Raw genomic sequence first — 19,815 nt, forward strand, 5'->3', positions numbered from 1 at the left:
ATTCTCATGCCCAAAGAAGAATGGAGGCTGGTTCGCAAAATATTTTACAGGCAGAGGAGGATAGATTCCCCACTGACAAGGGGGTCAGAAGGTCTGGGTGTAGATAAGAAGTGGAGTTGAAGCCATGATCTTATCGACTAGCAGAGCAGACTCAAAAGCCAAATGACCGACTTCTGCTCTTTGATTATTTCTTTATGATATCATTGACCAGTTCTGGTCTGGGAAGTATGCTAATTGCATTTTAAGTTGTGAAGCTCTCTTAACTTTAATTTTAAAAACTGAGTCATGTATAATACTGATTAACCCCTCGAGAACCACTGCAGGAGGAACAGTGACTACAATGGCTTACGTATTTCATTTTGGCACAAAATTAGCTTTGCTTCCAACTAGTGAGCCATCTAGAAACCAGGCTGAGTCCAGTACACTTCTGACAATGAATGGTGAAGCCAAATATATTGGCTTTTTAGACTGTAATAAAGTTCTGAATGATCTGAATAAAGGTGGCAAGTAATTAGACACTGAGTGCTGTAATTTACCAGATAACATTGTGTATTTAATTAAGACTGTCTTTAATCTTTTTGTTTCAATTTTTTTTAGCTGCTGACGTTCCTGTTACCAATTGCAGTGTCGAGGAGTTTCAATGTGCTTATGGCCGTTGTATTCTCGATATATACCATTGTGATGGCGATGATGATTGTGGAGACTGGTCTGATGAGTCAGACTGTGGTTAGTGACCTTTCTATTGTTGTTTATTTGTTAAGATTATTGGGAGATTAAAATCAGTCAGTAACAACACTGCATTTACTCCTGGCCTCATATGACTTGCAACTTGAGGATATGTGATGTTCCTTAGATACAGCCATGGAGACTTATGTCTGATAGTATAGTATGTGGAGTGGGATTTCTGCTTTGATCCCAACTGGTAAGTGTTTTGCTGTACAGTTTCCGAGAGGAAGTTTTGAGGTATTCGTGGATGTGTGGCAATCAATTTGAGACACTCGGATATTGCCTCTGTGATGTAACCAGCCTACCTCTATTACCCACTACGCTGGAAGTTAAAATTTCCACTTGCTTACATGCTTTGACTTCACATTGTCCATTTGGTTCTGTTTTGTAACATTTCACTCTCGCATTTTGCCCATAAGTGAGACGTCAATCACATTTTGCAAGTTGCTTTCTCATAATCCCAAGGTTACAGATTGGAGGGATGTGCTGCCAGCTACCATTTCAGATGAAATGTATCATGATTTTCGGATGTTTCTGGACATTGGCTTCTACTTTATCATATTTTCTGGTTTCCAAATAAAATTGCACTGTCCCCAACTGAGCATCTTTGCACAACACAAATTATTTTGATGTATGGAATCATTACTTGAATCTTCCACAGCACTTCAGAACACCATTACAACAAGTAGCTCTTTTTATTTGAAACTGAAATTCCAGTTGGAACCATTGAGTGTGACTGCAAAGGACAAGGGAGATGTTTGGAATGTGTGGATTGATGGCAGCTATCAGACTCTGCTCATCCTTATCGAGAGGCCAGCTCTGCCTGGTTCTCTGTGTTTCTTGGTGAAGTGTTGCAATCAGTCATGGTTGGAGAGAACCCCCACTTCACTGCTGGTTTGTGACTACTGGTGGGTTACAGAATGACCATAATACCGCAAGATAGAAGAGTAGAATAAGGCCATTTAGCCCATCGAGCCTGCTCCTCCTTTAATAGTGGATGATGTGTTTCTCAACCCTATTCTCCTGCCTTTTCCCTTTAGCCCTTGTTCCTCTTACTAACCAGGAACCTATCAATATCTGTCTTAAAGACACTCAATGACTTTGCCTCCACAGACCTCTGTAGCAATGAGTTCCACAGATTCACCACCCTCTGGCTGAAAAGTCTTCCTTATTTCAGTTCTAATGTCCCTTAATCTTGGGCTGTGTCCTAGTCTCTCCTATTGTGAAAATAACTTGTCCACATCCACCCTATCCAGGTTTCTCAGTATTAAGTTTCAATGAGATCCTCCTCATCCTTCTAAACTCTATTGACACCCAGTGTCCTCAGCTGCTCCTCATATGACAAGCCCCTCATTCCCAGGATCATTGTTGTAAACCGCCTCTGCAGCCCCTTCAAGGTCAAGATATCCTTCTTTAGATACAGGGCCCAAAACTGCTCACAGTTTTCCAAATGCGGTCCGACCAGAGGCTTAGGCAGATTTAGCAGTATAGCTCACGTCTTGTAATTTAGTGCTCTCAAAATGAATGCTAATATTGCATTTGCCTTTCTAAGTGCCAACTGAACCTGCATGTGGATCTTTATTTCAGCCATCTCATCCTCCTGACCAAAGTGAATGTGACTTTAAGGGATGAAAAAACAAGGAAACTAGAGCATTAGAAAGAAACAAAAAGAGAATGGGTCGGTGTGGGCAGTGAGTTTGGAAGTGAAATTACACTGTAATCAGGACCAATACAGTGTGGAGCTGGAGGATCACAGCAGGTCCAGCTGTTCCTGATGAAGGGTGCAAACCTGAAATGTTCCTGCTCCTCTGTTGCTGCCTGACCTGCTGTGTTCCTCCATCTCCACACTGTGTTGACACTGACTCCAGCATCTGCGGTCCTTGGTACCTGTCACTGTAATCAGGGACTAGCTTGAATTACAGGGATAATTCTGCAGTACCAGGCTTCCTCATTGAGAGTGCTCCTTGGAGAATCAGGGTTAGTGTGCTTGATCCTATCTCTGTCCTGCACTCCCTTTCTGTCACAGAGTTATCTCTTTCACCATGTTTCCAGGGATTACCAAGCCTTGAATATATTCCTTTTAAAGCAGAGTAACTGGGGTTGTGTACTCCCTGTATTACGCTGCTGGTGATGGAGTGCTGAATGAGAACGTACTCTGATGATAGAATTAGTTGGAATTAGATGACAAAAGCCGGTGAAAGCTGTAAGACCGATTTTAATATGTAACAAGATTCAATAAGTGTCTTGGACCACGGGATGTATCCAAGCGGTTCTCTTAACTACATTTCACCGAATCCAAAAAGAAATTTCGTCAACAGCAATTTTCTTAGGTACGAACGTTTATCGAGTAGTGATAAAAGACGAGAAAGAAAGTTTATTCAGTAGATTAAAAGAATAAAAAAGAAGACAAAAGACAATGAGCCTCACGCCCTCCTGCCCATCGGGGACCCTTCGATCGATGGCTGATCTGGAGGCTGTGGATCTTCCCGGCACTGTTCATGATCCCGGTCTGAGGTGAAGCCCAGCGACTTGGAATGAAACGCTGTCTCTCTTGTACATTGTAACAAACAACCAGGCAACTACGGAAAAACACATCTGAATGTGCTGGCTTCAGCACATACAGTAATATTCACATCACTTATTCAAGGTCATACAGCTGTCAAATATCATCATTAATTTTCCCAGCCTGTTTTCCCATTCTATTCAACCCATGCATAGTCACAAAGTTATACAGCATGGAAACAGACCCTTGATTCCAACTGGTCCATGTCGACCAGAAATTCTAAATCAGTCTATGTCCTATTTGGCCCATATTCCTCTAAACCTTTCCTGTCCATTTACATTCAGATGCCTTTTAAATGTTATTGTACTAGCCTCCACCACTTCCTCTGGAAGCTCAATCCATACATGCACCACCGTCTGTGTGAAAACATTGTCCCTTAGGTCCCTTTTAAATCTTTCTTGACTCACCTAAAACCTCTGGCCTCTAGTTTTGGACTCCCCCACTAGGTGAAAAGACATTGTCTACGTAACCTATCCATGCACCTTTATGATTTTATTAACCTCTATAAGATCTCCGTCATCCTCCAGTGCTCCAGGGGAAAAAAGCATCCTGCGTTTGAGTTTGAAGATCCTATCTGAATATTAATTTAAGTATTCAGGGGAGTGAGATCACAGGTTGAAATAGGAGCATACGTCTTTTGGGGACCTGGTCAATACCCATGAAAATACCAGCCCTCCGTTAAATGATAGTGTTTTTCAATTGATGAATCATTTCAGGGCTGTAGGAGGTGAGGGCTTATTCCATCTGGCTTGATTTATATCTTACCAAAGGCAGTGAATTGCCTTTTCCTCTAATGTAGGTTGGAATGAAAGGAAACATCCGGTAGCTGTTTAAAATTGAAGGGTGGAACTGAGTAGTTTTGTTAGTGGTTTCAGTTAGAGACTGATTAGTAATCTAATCCTCCAGTGGTGTCTTTTAAGCTCTGTCTATTACGGTAGCAAGAAGAATCCAAGTAATTTGAAACTCTTGCCTGGATGTTTTGAGACAATTACACAGTATTAAGACTTGCCTTTTACTAGTGTCCTGCTTAAGGTTTACCGACTGAGGTGGATAGCTTTATCCTCCTGGTGTGAAATGCCTTGCTAAAGCAGTTTTCAGGATATGTTCTCATCCAATGCATTCACAACCTCAGAGCTTCGGCAAGCCATCATCTTCTGTTGTGATTCTGTCCTTTCTGGCAGTGCTTATTTGACTGTAGTTGGAGCTCAGCATTTCACAGTCTTTAGACTCTTATGTTATCTGCCGGTCGAAATGTCAGCAGTTGCAGATTTTATTCTCCTTCTTGCTTTTTTATTTTGGACAAACCCTGCGGCTGCGACATTGCTGCGTTTTGCATGTTGCTTTACGTTTGCTTCTTGGCCATGTCTTGCTCACTACTGCACCAGCCACGGAGTACAGGCCTTTCAGTTTAACACCTTGTTGATGGTCATTGGCACGATCACCTCAACTCTGCAAGTGTAACCCGAAGGGACCAACCATGTTATGTATTATAGTCCTGGTTCAGTCCAGCCATCTGTCAGGTCCAATGCACTGTATCTCTCCAGGTGAAGCTTAGTACTGTTTATAAAAGGAAAGCTGTACCTTCCAGTCAGATGAGCAAAGGATGTACTTCGATCCTGGTAAAATTTCTCTTTGTGCGACATGTACGTTTGTACCACAGGCAGTGATATTTGGCAGACAGAGCTGAATATTTCCAAGTAAAACCACAACATATGCTCACAAAGTGGAAAGCCCATGTTTTTATGGTTTAACAGAGTAAGAAACACTGCCTGTGTTTCAAGAGATGGAGGAATATTGGGCTTATGCTACAACCCGTGTCACAGACATAGCATTTTGATTTATTTTGTATCTGTGATATTTGTTCTGGAGATTTGATTCCCTCAGTTGCGATCCAGCCTTTCACCTCGTTCATCTCTATTCCTCCTTATAAACAGAAACATATTTCACATCCAGTGATTGCATTTGTGTTTACCTCTCCAGCTGGAGTCTGTTTTTGAAGATTTGGTGATGGAAAACATCTTTTTATTTCTCCAATGCGATTTGCATTTCCATCGCCTAAAGGCTTCATTGTTCATGACTCTAATTAAAAAGGGGTAATAAGCTCCTGAAAGAGGAATGTGACAGGGACAAAACCAGGCAGAGTGACAGAGTCGCATTCCACTGTGTAAAAGATACCAGTCTCAAATGTTTCAGCAAACACTCCAGGCTGCCCTCCAATCAGTAATTGACCATCCTGCCCTCAGTTATGCTTGAAATAGTCAAATACCAGAATTCATATGGGGACAGTTTATATTTCTGTGTGTCCCAAAAGAGTTCAAATTATGATCTGAGGTCTAAAACCTCCAGATATTTTGCTGAGGTCTTTCGCAAAGGCAGTCAAGATTTTCAGGAATACCTTAGCCATGGCTTTATGTTGGGTCTTTGGAGAAAAACACCTTTTTTTAAAATGTAATGGTGAACCAAACCATCCAGCAATGAATTTGGAGACTAATGAAGTGGTACAGCTGCTTGAAGTACGCAGTTTGAATTTTGTAAAACGTGGCAGATACTGGAGATCTGAAACAAAAGCAGAACGTGCTGGAGGAATGGAGATGATAACTTTGTTTCTCCCACTGCAGTGAGAGTTCCTCCAGCACTTCTTTGTTTTTGTAAAAGGTTTGAGTGCCACAATGAAAAAAGGATCAACCCCTTTTAAATGTGATAAAATGTAGATAACATGACAAGCCTTCACTCTGGAGAGTGAAAACAGTGATTTTTGGATGAATTTAAGAATCTCGATATACATGCAGACATGAAGATAGGTTTCGAGCAGGCACAGAGAGGGGGAAAAACGGAAGCTGAGAAATTCATGAGAAAAATTCCACAGAGGTGTGCAAGCAAGAATGGCACCCCATGAGGAAACTGGAGAAAGAGCAGGAGGAAATTGGAATGGCGAAAGAATTTTTTAATGAATCAAGAACTTTGAATGTGGTCTGTGCTATTGTGAGAATTGAGTTTGGTGAGGATACTGCTGGTTCATGGGCAAAATCATGCTGTAACCAGGCAGAGGTGGGTAATTGGATTTGAGCAGGTGGAATTTGAAAGCCTGACACAGTTGATGAGGTTCAGTTCTTGTGTAAACAGAAATGTGATTAAGGTCAGTAACAGTAGATGCAATAGTTAAGGGTGAAGGTATTCTTTTTGAGATAGGTGCTTGTGATGAATAGGGAATTAGAGGCTTTGGCCAGGACTGAGCAGGGCACGTATTGCAAATTCTTGTGCTGTCTTTGGCCACTGCAGTCAAGAGAAAGGGTGCAGTGACTTTGGAAATAATTGAGTAAGCTGGATTTGTTTTCTCGGTCATCATTTGGAGGTGATTCTGCCAAAACACAAATTTCAGATGGGCATTCTGACAGGGAGGATTAGCAGTGTGTCACGCAGCGTGAATGTGCTGACACAGGTCCTGGTATGGGACTTGAACCCTCAGGCCTGGGGGCAAAGATAGTACTTACTGAGCAGCAAAACCTTCTGTAGAGGAGGACCTTCCATGGGTGAGAGAAGCACCCATTTCAGGAGGACATTTTGATGTTGCCAGCGGGCGTGCAAATGATGACCCAGGGCCGGAGCTGTAGAGGATACATCTGGTGTCTAACCTTCTGCGAGGTAAAAGAGATTGGAATTCTACAGCTGAAAAGTGTCAATACTTTGAGGAAAAGGATAGAGTGAAGAGAGATGGCAACATTATTGAGCTTCAGATGAAGAATGAAGCTGGTGTGATTAATTATTTTCATTCTACAGAAATCTTAAATATGACAGATTTGTTTCTTCATGAACGTTTAGATCCCAGACTTAGAACAGAAGCTGTTTAGTGGGCGAACCGGTTTATAAATCTCAAAGGTAAATCATGAGAATTGATTTGAGGTAGAAAGAAGGTTTAAGCCCACTCTCTGTTTACAACCTTCTGAAAGTAGATCTGACCAAGTTAAAAGGTACTGTGATAACAAGGTGTAGAGCTGGATGAACACAGCAGGCCAAGCAGCATCAGGGGAGCAGGAAAGCTCATGTTTCGGACCTAGACCCTTCTTCAGAAAACACCCTTCTTTTTCTGAAGAAAGGTCCAGACCCGAAACGTCAGCCTTCCTGCTCCTCTGATGCTTGGCCTGCTATGTTCATCCAGGTCTACACCGTGTTATCTCAGATTCTCCAGCATCGGCAGTTCCTACTATCTCTGAAAAGTTAGTGTGTTCTCTGGCAACTTTTGATTGTAGCTCACTGTGAACCCCTGGTGGCAGAGGTGCTGAAATGCAGCCACACATGCCAACTCCGTGTACAATAATCTCCTCACCTGAAATTGCAACAGGGGACGTATTTTGATTATTCTTTTTCACTCTTTTCCGGGCTATGTGATTTTAATCTCCCTGGAGGCTCTGTTCAAGTATCGTTGGGAAATATTATCGCTAATTTGAAATAAAATCTGACACCAGCTTTTGAGGTACGAGCCTCACTTGTGGACTAATTGGGTTCTGTTTTTGGTCACTTGCTGCAGCATCCCATCACCCCTGTCGATCAGGTGAATTTCTCTGCAACAGTGGGCTCTGCATCAACGCTGGCTGGAGATGTGATGGTGACTTTGACTGTGACGATCAGTCCGACGAGAAAAATTGCAGTGAGTTTACTTTTTTAACATTGACCTTTTTCCGAGCAAAGATCGCAAACATTTTTCTGCGCGAGCAACCAAATGAGAAGTTCCAATTTCTGTAAGACTACGGGACAAACCTGGTATGTTGTCTATTCTTACCCCAGCTGCCTCACAGTGTACCACAGACCAGTTCCGCTGCAGGTCAGGCCGTTGCATCCGGTTGTCTTGGCGATGTGATGGAGAGGACGATTGCTCTGACAACAGCGATGAGGAAGACTGTGAGAAAACAGGTGATGGTGGGGATTGTGCATTAACATTTGCGGTCAACTGGTTTGGAGACTAGCAGAAGTAGTAACAGGAGAGAGTCCCTGGGCTGCTACAGTCAATTTCAACACAAACTCGAGGGCTGACGCTTCCTGGACTCAATGTTGAGTTCAACAGTACTAGATGCTTCAGTCTCTCAGAAACTAGGAGCAGGAGTAGGCCATTCAGCCCATTAGCAGTCCCCTGACATTGAACATAATGTCATGATCCCACTTTCTTTCCAGACCACTTGATTATTTTAGTGTCTGAAAATCTATTTTTATTTCTAAAATGGATTCAGTGTTGTGGCCTCCACAATTATCTGTGATAGATAATTTCACAGGTTCACCTCCTTCTGAATGAAAAAATTCTTCTCATCTCAGTCTTCATTCTTGAAAACACCACACACATCGCTTTCTCTCGCGCTCTCTCTCGCGCTCACACTAACTCGCTCACTCTCTCACACACTGACACACTCACTCTCTCACACACTGACACACTCACTCTCTCTCTCTCACCTACTCATATGTATGCACACATACACTCACACCTCTCTCCCACACATACATACACATCTCGCTGTCTTGCACTCGCTCTCTCGCACTCTCGCACACACACACACACACACACACACACACACACACACAAACTTTACTGATGCTAAATAGTGCAAAGGTCAGACCATGTGATATATACAAGTAGAATATGTGGCAGTTGTAATAGTTGTGAAGCTGGTCATTTTAGTGAATGTGGTGATAGTTTTATCATTTTAGTGGGAGCATCACCTTTCAGCAGTGCCCCTTTGGGTGATGAGGTGTGTGGTTTTCCAATCCATTTTCAGGTAGGAAAATGACACACCATTGTTCCCAATTTTTTTTTGTTGGCACCAGCAATGGGTAAAGCTCTGTGTAAAATGGCTAAAGTTGACTCAAAGATATTAACCCTTCGAATTTTTGCTGCAGAACTCCCACACTGTGCTCCAGATCAGTTCACATGTGGCACTGGGCGCTGCATTGGGCAACGGAAAGTGTGCAATGGTGCCAAGGATTGCCAAGATGGCAGCGATGAGATCCCACATCAGAATTGCCGTAAGTTTGAGCTAAATGCTTTGTCTAGTTAAACAATTTACCTGTGAGGTCCTCAAAATTACTTTCTGTGAGCAATGCAGGCTTATTTACCATCAACTCTTTTTGTCTTTATGGCGTAATTCTGTCAGACTAAATTTAGTGCTCAATGGGCTCAGTTTTCCAGTTTATCGCATACACTCTATTCTCAACAAGTGGATTGGCAAAAGGATTATTCCTAGGCCTCCGTCATTTGTGAACAGTTGCCTGGGAGATGGGTAGGGCTGATCACTCTCCTTGTGGTAAAGACTGCCCTCTGCTGGAACATACCATTTGCCCTTGTGAACAATCCCTTTTCCTCCCCCTCCACAGGGCTGTCTGTGGTGCTCCTGGGACTGAAGAGCTGATGGCCATTTGATTGACCTGGAGGTTCCTTTTCAGTTCTGATTGTCAGGATATTCCAATAAAACTCTCAACTCTGCACAACTCACAGACTGTCCCAGTACTAAGGTGAAGTTGTTCATATAACTGAAACTTGATTCTTCTAAATTAAACTCTGACTTACAATTGTCCCCCAGGTCTCTCTAAGCCATAACAAATTCAGCTTTGTACATACATCAGCAAGTTCCTGAAGTGTTAATTGATGTGCACTTAACTTACATTGATGCGCTTTCTTGGAAATGATGTATTTGATTCACTGTTTCAAATGACTTTCTGATCTCTTAAAACAGTTACTTTCACAGAATTGAAGTCGCAAATTGAGTTTACTTCAACATAAAACTCAAATTCTCAAATGATGACATGTCCATCCTGGGTCTCCTCCAGTGTCACAATGGCACCACCCGCAAACTGGTAGAGCAACACCACATATTCTGCCTCGGGAGCTTGCAGCCTGCTGGCCTAAACATGGAATTCACCTGTTTTATAATCTCCCCACCCACAGCCTCGTCCCATGCCCACGCTTCTGTCTCATCCATGCCTCCATGACCTGACACAACCTGTCCAGCTCTCTCCTGCCTGTCCACCCCCACCTGTCCCACTGACTATTCCCCACCACTCCTCCCTATCTGCACTGACCCATCACCATCCCATTTACCTTCCCCAGCCCCAGCTTTCCTCTTATTTATTTCAGAGCTCCCTTCCCCTCCCCATTTCTGATGAAGGGTCCCGACCCAAAACGCCAACTTTCCTGCTCCCCTGATGCTGCCTGACCTGTTGTGTTCCTCCAGCTCCACGCTGCATTGTCTTAGACTCCAGCATTTGCAGTTCTTATAATCTCTCTATTGTGAACCTTTGTCACCTTTATGACTTGGACTAACATCCCTTCCCTGTTGTCGGGTTAAAATACTGGAACCCCTAACTACAATCCACGGAATTTCAGGAATTGGCCAGTTTCGGCTCAAAGGCAGTTGAGGCTGAGCAACAAATGCTGGCCTAGCCGGTGCGTCCACAAACAAATATTTGAAAACAAAGATCCATCCAAATATGTTGCAGGATATATCACTGCAGTGCAGCTGTAAAAGACTAATTTTGTGATTTTAAAACCAGGTGAACCTTCTGAGGGGGAAAGCTGCAGTGTGGACAATGGTGGGTGTGCACACAAGTGTCAGCAAGTTCGAGGTATTGTCCAGTGCACATGTCACACAGGCTATCGATTAATGGCGAATGGAAAGCTGTGCCAAGGTAGGGCCCAAATATTGGAACTTTCACTCTGGGTGCATTAGGCTGCTGCATTGTCATCCTCCCCCAAACCGCTGAAACATGGGTCACTGTGACACAAGACACTTCATCAAAGCCGTTCCTCTACTCACTGAGAGACTTTTCATCTCACACTTCCTTGTATGATTAATTTCCTCTGGTTAAAGTTCAAACAGCACTCTTTCGATTCATGGAAAGCTCATTTACGTGCACTGAAATGTGTTGCTTCACACCCTGGTGATCTCCGACTTATTGAGCAAACCTTCAGCATTTTAGTTTTGTGTCAGCAATTCGTTCAATGAAAGCCATTGTCTTTCCAATTTTTATTGAAGTTGACAATGTTAGCAGTTCATGGCAAATGCATCTGTACCATTGGTGACCTACTAATGTCCAGAGGAGTCAGAACCAAAAGAATTTGTGACCCAGTAATTCCTCCTCCTGCGAGATGGTGCATTTCCAGATTTCAGATTTCCAGAAGGAAAAGCAGAATTATTTTAGGTACAAAGTTACTGGAAAAGTGCCTGAACTGGGTATCTAAAGTCTATCAGGGATTGGTACGCAGAAGCTGACTTTGAAAGTACACTGCTCACACCAGCAGTACTCACGTTCTCTTCCAGTCATTTGTTCCTTCACCATGTTTTCACCCATGAACTTTTCAGCGCTACACTTAATGATCAAATGGTAGATAAATCTGCAGAATGAGTGGCCCCTTCAGTTTGCTTGTTTTCCTTATTTGTTAACAGGAGATGTGTGGTACTAACTAACATTTGCTGCCTAGAGGGCAGTTAAGAGTCAACCACGTTACTGTGTGATTGGAGTCATAGCTAGTTTCTTGGAAGTTTCCTTGCTTAAAGGGTGTTGGTGAACCAGGCGGTTTCTATGACAACTGACCATGATTACATACAAGTTCTTTTTTAATCGAATTCAAATTTCACACTGTGCCACAGCAGGATTTGAACCCGTGTCCCTTGTACATTAGCCAGTGATTCCAGATTACTAGCCCAGTGACAATACCACCACCTCCTAGTACAATCTCTTGTCTGAGTCTGAAGAGGTCTGCATGTGGGACTCCTGGCTCAATGGGCAGAATTTCTAGGAATGCATCAGCTTTGGTGACATTGCAGTTTGGCCTTTGGTGATTTGCCAGATTGTTTGTTCTGGAAATGCTAATACCTTTTCCATTTAACTCCAGTTGGACTCAGTAAGTAACACAGTAAGATGTGGCTGGCAGTGGGACACTGTGTTCCCTCTTTAGGCTGTAATTCCTCCTCAACTCAGTTTGAATGTGTTGGTCCAACAGCATAAAATGGGCCAATGTTAGACACCTACAAGAAAGGAAGCAGGCCATTCACCTCTTTGAAGTGAGGCTGCTGTGTTGATTAATAAAATTGTGGCTGATCTCACTGTGTCCTGAACTCCTCCTTACCTGTCTCTTGTCCTCTTCCACTCCCATAACCCTTGACTCAACAGAAATTTGTTTAGCTGAGCTTTGAATGAACTGAATGACCCAACGCCAAGTGTTCTCGGAGTAAGACCCTAGTTCTGCTCACTGTCCTGTTTCATGCACAGCTTAAACTGGCTTTGATTGCTCTCCAGGAAAAAAAATCAATGTGGTACAGTTGATGCTCTTTTGAGATTGTGTCAAAAGTCAATATTTTTGGATTAGAATAAAGCGAGTTAAGCCCTGATGGAGCATGCACTTATCGATTGCAGAGTGCTTGTTGAATCGCTGAAGTGGCAATGGGTTTGATTTTCTTGTTAACATTTCTTGACCTGAACACCACTTTTGCTAGTCGTGTGACTCAAAGAACATTATTGCACAGCACTGTGTGCTGTTCAGTTAATAGCACCAATAGTGGCAATAAAACGCGATTTACCATCTGCTATGGACCCCTATCTGTCCTTTTGAACAGGATTTCAGAGATTGTTAACCTCAGGCCAACATATCTGTTGATTGTTCTGATTTGACAAACACAGTTCCCAATCATAAGTGCAACGGAAGTCTGTTATAATATGGTTCAACATACTGCAGATTAGCCAATAGCACGAGGATCTTGTGTCTCCCAAATCTTTGTTTAAATCTTAATTTTTCTTGCTAAACATAGGAGAAAATATAACTCTCCTTGTTAATATGATTCAGCTGTAACTTGGTTTTACACTGGAAACACAAGGGTATGCATCATAAAGAATATCTGTTGGTGTTCATGATTATTTAGAACACCATCTGAGAAAGTTCTGATACTGCAGACACTTGAAGCAGTTTTCACTCTTTGACAAAGTGCTGTCCTTCCGTACCATCCCCGCTGTGCCCTATCATTATCCTGGCTCATTGTTTTGGAGGTGAAAGGGACAAAATGTATCCATGTTTGTCACAGTGACCGGTTGAAGCACATTTATGAGACATCACGTCAGTGGCTTCAGAGCTGCTGTTATCAGGAGAAGGCCTCCTGTGCGTGATGCCTTATAACCAGGAGATTGAAAAAGGGAAGAAAGCGTTGCACATCAGAAGTGTTACCTGAACAAACAAGTGCCACTGAGGTGCTTTGTGATAACATTGTGGTTGTGCTGGTTTGTGCAGACATTAATGAGTGTGCTGAGGATGGATACTGCAGCCAAGGCTGTACCAATTTGGATGGAGGATTCCAGTGCTGGTGTGTACAGGGTTATGAACTACGTCCTGACAAGCGAGGCTGCAAAGCACTTGGTAAGTGTCCCCCACCCTTTTTTTTGATTTCTTTCTCAGACTTTCTCCAGAAATTGAATTATGTTAGGTTAGAGAGACAGATCTTTTACTCTCCTGGCTTCCCTAACTCCAGCTCGGTTCTGTTTTCACAATGTTCACCATGAGATATTGGAGCAGAATTTGGCCATTCAGCCCATCAAGTCTGCTCCACCATTCGATGACAGCAGTTACATTTCTCAACCCTGTTCTCCTGCCTTCTCCCTGTGACCCTCAATCTCCTTACTAATCAAGATCCTATTTGTCTCTGTCTTAAATACACTGACTTCCACAACCGTCTGTGGCATTGAATTCTACAGATTCACCATCTGACCTCCTTTGGAACCTGAAACTTGCTTTGCTCAAGTTGTTATTGAAGTGTAAGTTTTTTTTATTCAATCGCGTGGTATGGATGTCAGTGGCTAGGCAAGCATTTATTACCCATCCCTAATTGCACATGTAGTGGTGAGCTGTGGGAACCTCCATGATGCTATTAGGAAACATGTTCTAGGAGCTTGACTCAGAGATGGTGCAAGATGGTTCCTGGAGTTGCACTCAAGCAGGCAAATGGAATGTAGGGACTGAAGTGAGGACGACTTTATTCACCCAGAGCAGTGAGCCTGCGAAATTCTCTGACGCAGAAAACAGATGAAGCCAAAACATTGAATGTTTTCAAGAAGGAGTTAGATATAGTTCTGAAAGCTCAGAGGATCGAAGGTATGGGGAGAAAGTGGGAACTGAGTTTGATCATATAGAATGGCAGAGCAGGCTGAAGGGGCTGAATGGTCTACTCCTTCTATGGTTCAGTCTTTCTATGCATATTCCTGACTCAGACCTTGGAGATGATAGACAGATTTTGGGAACCAGGCGATAGTGACATGTCTAATCCAGTCTGGTTTATGGCCGATGATATTGATGGTTGGGGATTCAGTGATGGTGATGTCACGGAATTTCAAGGGGCTCTGGTTAGATTCTCATTTGCTGGAGGTGGTCATTGCCTGGAACTGGTGAAGCACCCTGTCTCTCGTGTGCTCTTTCTGCTTTTTGGCAGTCTGTAACAATACCCACCTGCCAACATATCACCTAAAAACCAAAGCATCACAGTAGGATTTCAGTTCCAGATTTTTTTAAAAGATCTGTTCATTGAATTTTAAATTCTAGCCACTGCCGTTGTGGGTTATCAAACTGGCTCCCAGGAGCATTGGCCTAGGTTTCTGGATTGCTCTTCCAGTGATATTCCCACTACATTTCTATTTCCTCCACAGTTAGAATTCTTCCTGTCTAACCAGGGGCAAAGGTGGAATGAATTAAACTACTGTATCCGTGATTATGAAACATCACAACATAGAAGTAGCAACATTTGTAGCCCCACGTTGCTATGGCCTGAGTTGACAGAAGCTGTCCAGAGAAGTTTCACTCGGATAATCCCAGGTGTGGGTGTGTGTCTGTCAGTGAGGAGGGGTTGAGTAAGTTCAGCCTGTACTCATTGGGATATGGAAGAATGAGAGCTGTTCTGATTGAAACATGTAAGTTGCTTTGGGGATTTGGCAGGATAGATGTGGAAAGATTGTTTCCCCTTGTGGACCACTTTAGGACTACAAGGCATAACTTCAGAGAGAGCTGCTTGTTGGGGATTGATCATTAAGTATATTAATGGCTGGGATTGACAGATTTTGATTAATGAGAGTTATAGACATAAAGCAGGCAAGTGGAGTTAAGGATGATCAGATCAGCCATGATCCCTCATTGGATGTAGAGCAGACTTAGCGGGTTGAATAGCCTACTTCTACTCCTATATCTTCTGGTTTTATGGATAAGGTTCATTGCCCATAATCTATAGAATGGAAAGCAGGCCACTTTCCCCAATGAGTCTTTGTCAGTTGCACATGTTCAGCTGTCTTTGAATAAATAAATCGTTCTTGTATGGTTGGTCAGGACTTAATTTTGGCAGTGATTGAAATCTTGTTGACTGAAGTATGGCCATTAACTTACCTGTCTGTGAAATTTTTTTTTTCTCTTCAGGGCCAGAACCAGTGTTGCTGTTTGCAAATCGCATTGATATTCGCCAGGTACTTCCCCGACGGTCAGAGTACACACTCCTCCTCAACAACTTGGAGAATGCCATTGCCCTGGACTTCCACCACAACAAGGAGCTTGTGTTCTGGTCAGATGTGACCCTGGACCGCATTATGAAAGCCAATCTGAATGGGAGTAATGTGGAGGAAGTGGTGTCAACAGGTCTGGAGAGTCCGGGTATGGATTAGTTTAAAACAAGATGGACCTTTGAAACTGAAGCAGAGAAACTCAGCAGGTCTGGCTGCATCTGTAGAGAGAGAAAAACTGAATTAATGTTTTAAGTCTGGTGTGGAGACTGTTCTTCAGATTTTTGAAACTTATCATTGGTTTCAGAAAGCGTTTGAGGCCAAAACATTGAATGTTTTCAAGAAGGAGTTCAATACTTTTCTTAGGGCTAAAGGGATCAAAGGGTATGGGGAGACAGCAGGAACAGGATACTGAGTTGGATGGTTAGCCATGATCATTTTGAATGATAGTCCATGCTTAAAGGGCTGAATGGCCTACTCCTCCTCATTTCTATTATTCCAATGTCAGACTGAGCAGGAAGACTGTTGACCATTCTCACCAATGTGTCTGTGAATGTCACTACTTGCATTTTTTTGCACATCCCACGCAGTTTCAAAATGCCCACATTTGCCAGCTGCACTTCCTTTACATAATGGCCGTGGATCTGGGTGATGCTGTTACCAGGAATATTGTCAGAGGTCAGGCAGCTGGGCTGTTTACCCAGTGCCGACACACCACAATGACCTGAGATCACCTGACGTTTGGAAGATCACATTCAAGGGCGAGCTATACAGTAAATGAAAAGTCCTCGGGAAAATTGATGAACAGAGAGATCTGGGTGTTCAGGTCCATTGTTCCCTGAAGGTGACAATGCAGGTCAATAGGGTAGTCAAGAAGGCATATGGCATGCTTTCCTTCATTGGGCGGGGTATTGAGTACAAGAGTTGGCAGGTCATGTTGCAGTTGTATAGGACTTTGGTTCGGCCACATTTGGAGTACTGTGTGCAGTTCTGGTCGCCCCATTACCAAAAGAATGTGGATGCTTTGGAGAAGGTGCAGAGGAAGTTCACAAGGATGTTGCCTGGTATGGAGGGTGCTAGCTATGAAGAGAGGTTGAGTAGATTAGGATTATTTTCATTAGAAAGACGGAGATTGAAGGGGGACCTGATTGAGGTCTACAAAATCATGAGGGGGAGAGACAGGGTGGATAGCAAAAAGCTTTTTCCCAGAGTGGGGGGCTCAATTACTAGGGGTCATGAGTTCACAGTGAGAGGAGGAAAGTTTAAGGGAGATATGCATGGAAAGTTCTTTACACAGAGGGTGGTGGGTGCCTGGAACGCGTTGCCAACGGAGGTGGTAGACGCAGACACGTTAGCATCTTTTAAGATATATTTGGACAGGTACATGGATGGGCAGGGAGCAAATGGACACAGACCCTTAGAAAATAGATGACAGGTTAGACAGAGGATCTTGATCGGCGCAGGCTTGGAGGGCCGAAGGGCCTGTTCCTGTGCTGTAGGTTTCTTTGTTCTTTGACTTTACCTGTGCAAAATGACAGCCTTTTTATAATAAAGCCGTAGTAAACAGTTGTAGACTGCTCTTTCCTGAAGGCAAATTTAGTCATTAACCTTGAGGCCTTTAAAATACCTGAACAGAGAATCCTAAACCTTTAGTTACTGAGGCCCTGTTTGGAGGCTCACAGTCTTTTTAAAAAAAAGTGGTGGGGAGAATTTGTCTGTCAAATGAATGAAACAGTTGATAGTGGACTGTTAGGCCATTTTACACACCAGACAATATTCTTTTTAATTGAAGTCAGATAATCACAGATAGTATTAGTCTTCAGTATTACTGGGGAGAGACAAGGAGTTGAGGCTTTCTATCCTGCACTGATCAGGACCAGCACAAGAATGCAAAATTTCAAACAGTAGCAGCTATTTTACTGTGGCCCTCTGTAAACAAAAGGTATAAGTTTTAGCCTTCTGTTTCTTTCCAATTCAGAACCACAGAAATATAACAGCACAGAAGGCGGCCCATTCTACCCATTGTGCCTACACTATCGCTCCCCATTGCTTTCTCTATGCCAGTATATCAGCCAATGAGAGTTGACTTGCCGACTAATCAGCGTACTATTCTCCTGTCATTGTAAATGAGTGTGATTGTTTGAGATTTGACATTCCTGCATGTATCCCGGTGAGTGAGAGATGGAAAGCTTTAGTGGCATTCAGCAAGACTCAAATGTTCAATATGGCAGTAGTGAAGATGTGTTCTAAGTGCACCACCTGCATGTTGGAAAGCCCTCCAGGGCTGGTTCATTGGGCCCATGGCTGAAATTGACACCAGTGCATTTGCAAAGTGGGGGTCACTAAACCCTGTTCGAGACCCCGCACCTCTCCTTCCCCTCTTGAAATGAGGCTGCTTTAGTTGCATTTGCAGTTAGGCTAAAAGTATTTTGAGACAGAGTAACGAGTGTCCCTCCAAGAGGCTGCTGCTATCAATCTCAAAAAAGTATGTTTCTTAAAACAATAATTCCTCACATTTGCCTGTTTTCAGGCCACTCACTCATTTCCACTTGAGCCTGATTTCCTCCTGTTGCCAGTCCCAGGAGATATCAAAGGGCTTCTTCCAGGATTGGAACAGATTCATTCTCTTGTGGCTTACCCCTCAGTTGGTACGTGCTGCTCACTGCCAATTGGTTAATGGGGTTCAGGACGTGGGATTGAGCAGACCTCAGGCCTCCAGCTTGCAGTGCAAACAACTGCTGAACACCTACTTTAGGTGTTCAAATGGCTGAAAGCAATCCCGATCATATTGCCCTCCAATTCGTTGCCATCTCGGAGGTTTCCACTTCAGGGAAAGCTGTGTATCTGCTTCTGCATGGGAAAGAAATCTAACAAATCGAATCTGTCAGCCAAATCCCTCATTGAAACCTCAAGTGCTGATGAAAATTTGCTGAAATTGTGATTTAGAGAGAATTCCAGGAATGTGGCACTCTTTCTTTAACCTTCGGTTACAACATTACTATGGGATAGTTATCAAAACTCTTCAATTATCTTCAGCTGTTATTTGAGATGAAGTGCTGTCTTTTGGAAGTAAAAGCCCTTGTGGTTTATCTCAGGGCTCCAAGTGCCACTTTAGTTGGCTTGTTATCCTGAACGGAAACTGCAGCACAAACACATGTGGTTCATGATCTCTTTCTGAGCTGGTTCACATGAATTCCATCTCCAAATAGGGAAGAATAGATTTCTCTTTCTCTTTTTTTTTTACCTTGGATCTGCACCTTCCTTCCAATATTTTCAGCATCCATCAAAAATCAATTTGTTTGATTAATTCATGGGACGTGGATGCCTCTCACTAGGCCATCATTTTTGCCCTGGTGGTGAGCTGCCTCATTGAACTGCGGCAGCGTTTGAGATGTAGGGATGGCCACTGTCGGGGAGGGGGTTCCAGGATTTGCACACAGCAACTGTGAAGGAACGCCGATGTGTTTCCAAGTTAGGGTGGTGAGTTGTTTGGAGGGGAACTTGAATTTGGCTGTGTTCTCCATGCATCTGCTGTACCTTTGGTCGAGGTTGTGGGTTTTGAAATGTCACATTTGTTCCGGTTGTAAAGCCGATGGCAGCTAAGAAACTTCAGGCCACTTTGAAACGGTAAATTCTCGGAGTTATTGTTTCAAGCCAGTGCCACTGGAACTGGTCACAAAACAGTCTTCTGATAACCTGCTACTCACCTGGAGTGTGCCCGCAGCTTCCAATGACATAGCCTTACTCTTTTTCTGCAAGCACTCTGCTGGACTGGCAGAGAAACAGCTGGGTTTCTGAGTAACTGGAGAATCTCGGTGCAAAGTGCGTAATTTTTCACTGAATTCTAAAATTCAAGTTGGAGCAATCAAGACTTCTGTTTGATGCGTAGCCACCAATTTCTGTGCATCAGGCACATTTCTGACAAGATCTCCTTCTAATTCTCCAACAGAATCCCATGTACATTAGGGTCACCTTACTTTTAAATATATTTTATAAATGCATGTGTAAGTTTCCAGAAATGA

The 19,815-nt window shown here is 43.2% G+C and overlaps 1 protein-coding gene across 5 annotated transcripts in view; it reads left to right on the forward strand.

The window, feature by feature from the left end:
• Positions 1–19,815, forward strand: part of lrp4 (low density lipoprotein receptor-related protein 4) — a 377,362-nt gene that overhangs the window by 266,678 nt on the left and 90,869 nt on the right. For all 5 annotated transcript variants that reach the window (XM_048545554.2, XM_048545552.2, XM_048545551.2 and 2 more), the window contains 7 exons: positions 598–726; positions 7,815–7,934; positions 8,072–8,197; positions 9,173–9,298; positions 10,823–10,957; positions 13,551–13,676; positions 15,714–15,944. In XM_048545554.2, coding sequence (XP_048401511.1) covers positions 598–726; positions 7,815–7,934; positions 8,072–8,197; positions 9,173–9,298; positions 10,823–10,957; positions 13,551–13,676; positions 15,714–15,944 — 993 coding nt within the window. The remainder of the gene's footprint in view (positions 1–597; positions 727–7,814; positions 7,935–8,071; positions 8,198–9,172; positions 9,299–10,822; positions 10,958–13,550; positions 13,677–15,713; positions 15,945–19,815) is intronic.

This window comes from Stegostoma tigrinum, chromosome 17, assembly GCF_030684315.1.
Source record: "Stegostoma tigrinum isolate sSteTig4 chromosome 17, sSteTig4.hap1, whole genome shotgun sequence".
Taxonomy (NCBI): Eukaryota; Metazoa; Chordata; class Chondrichthyes; order Orectolobiformes; family Stegostomatidae; genus Stegostoma; species Stegostoma tigrinum.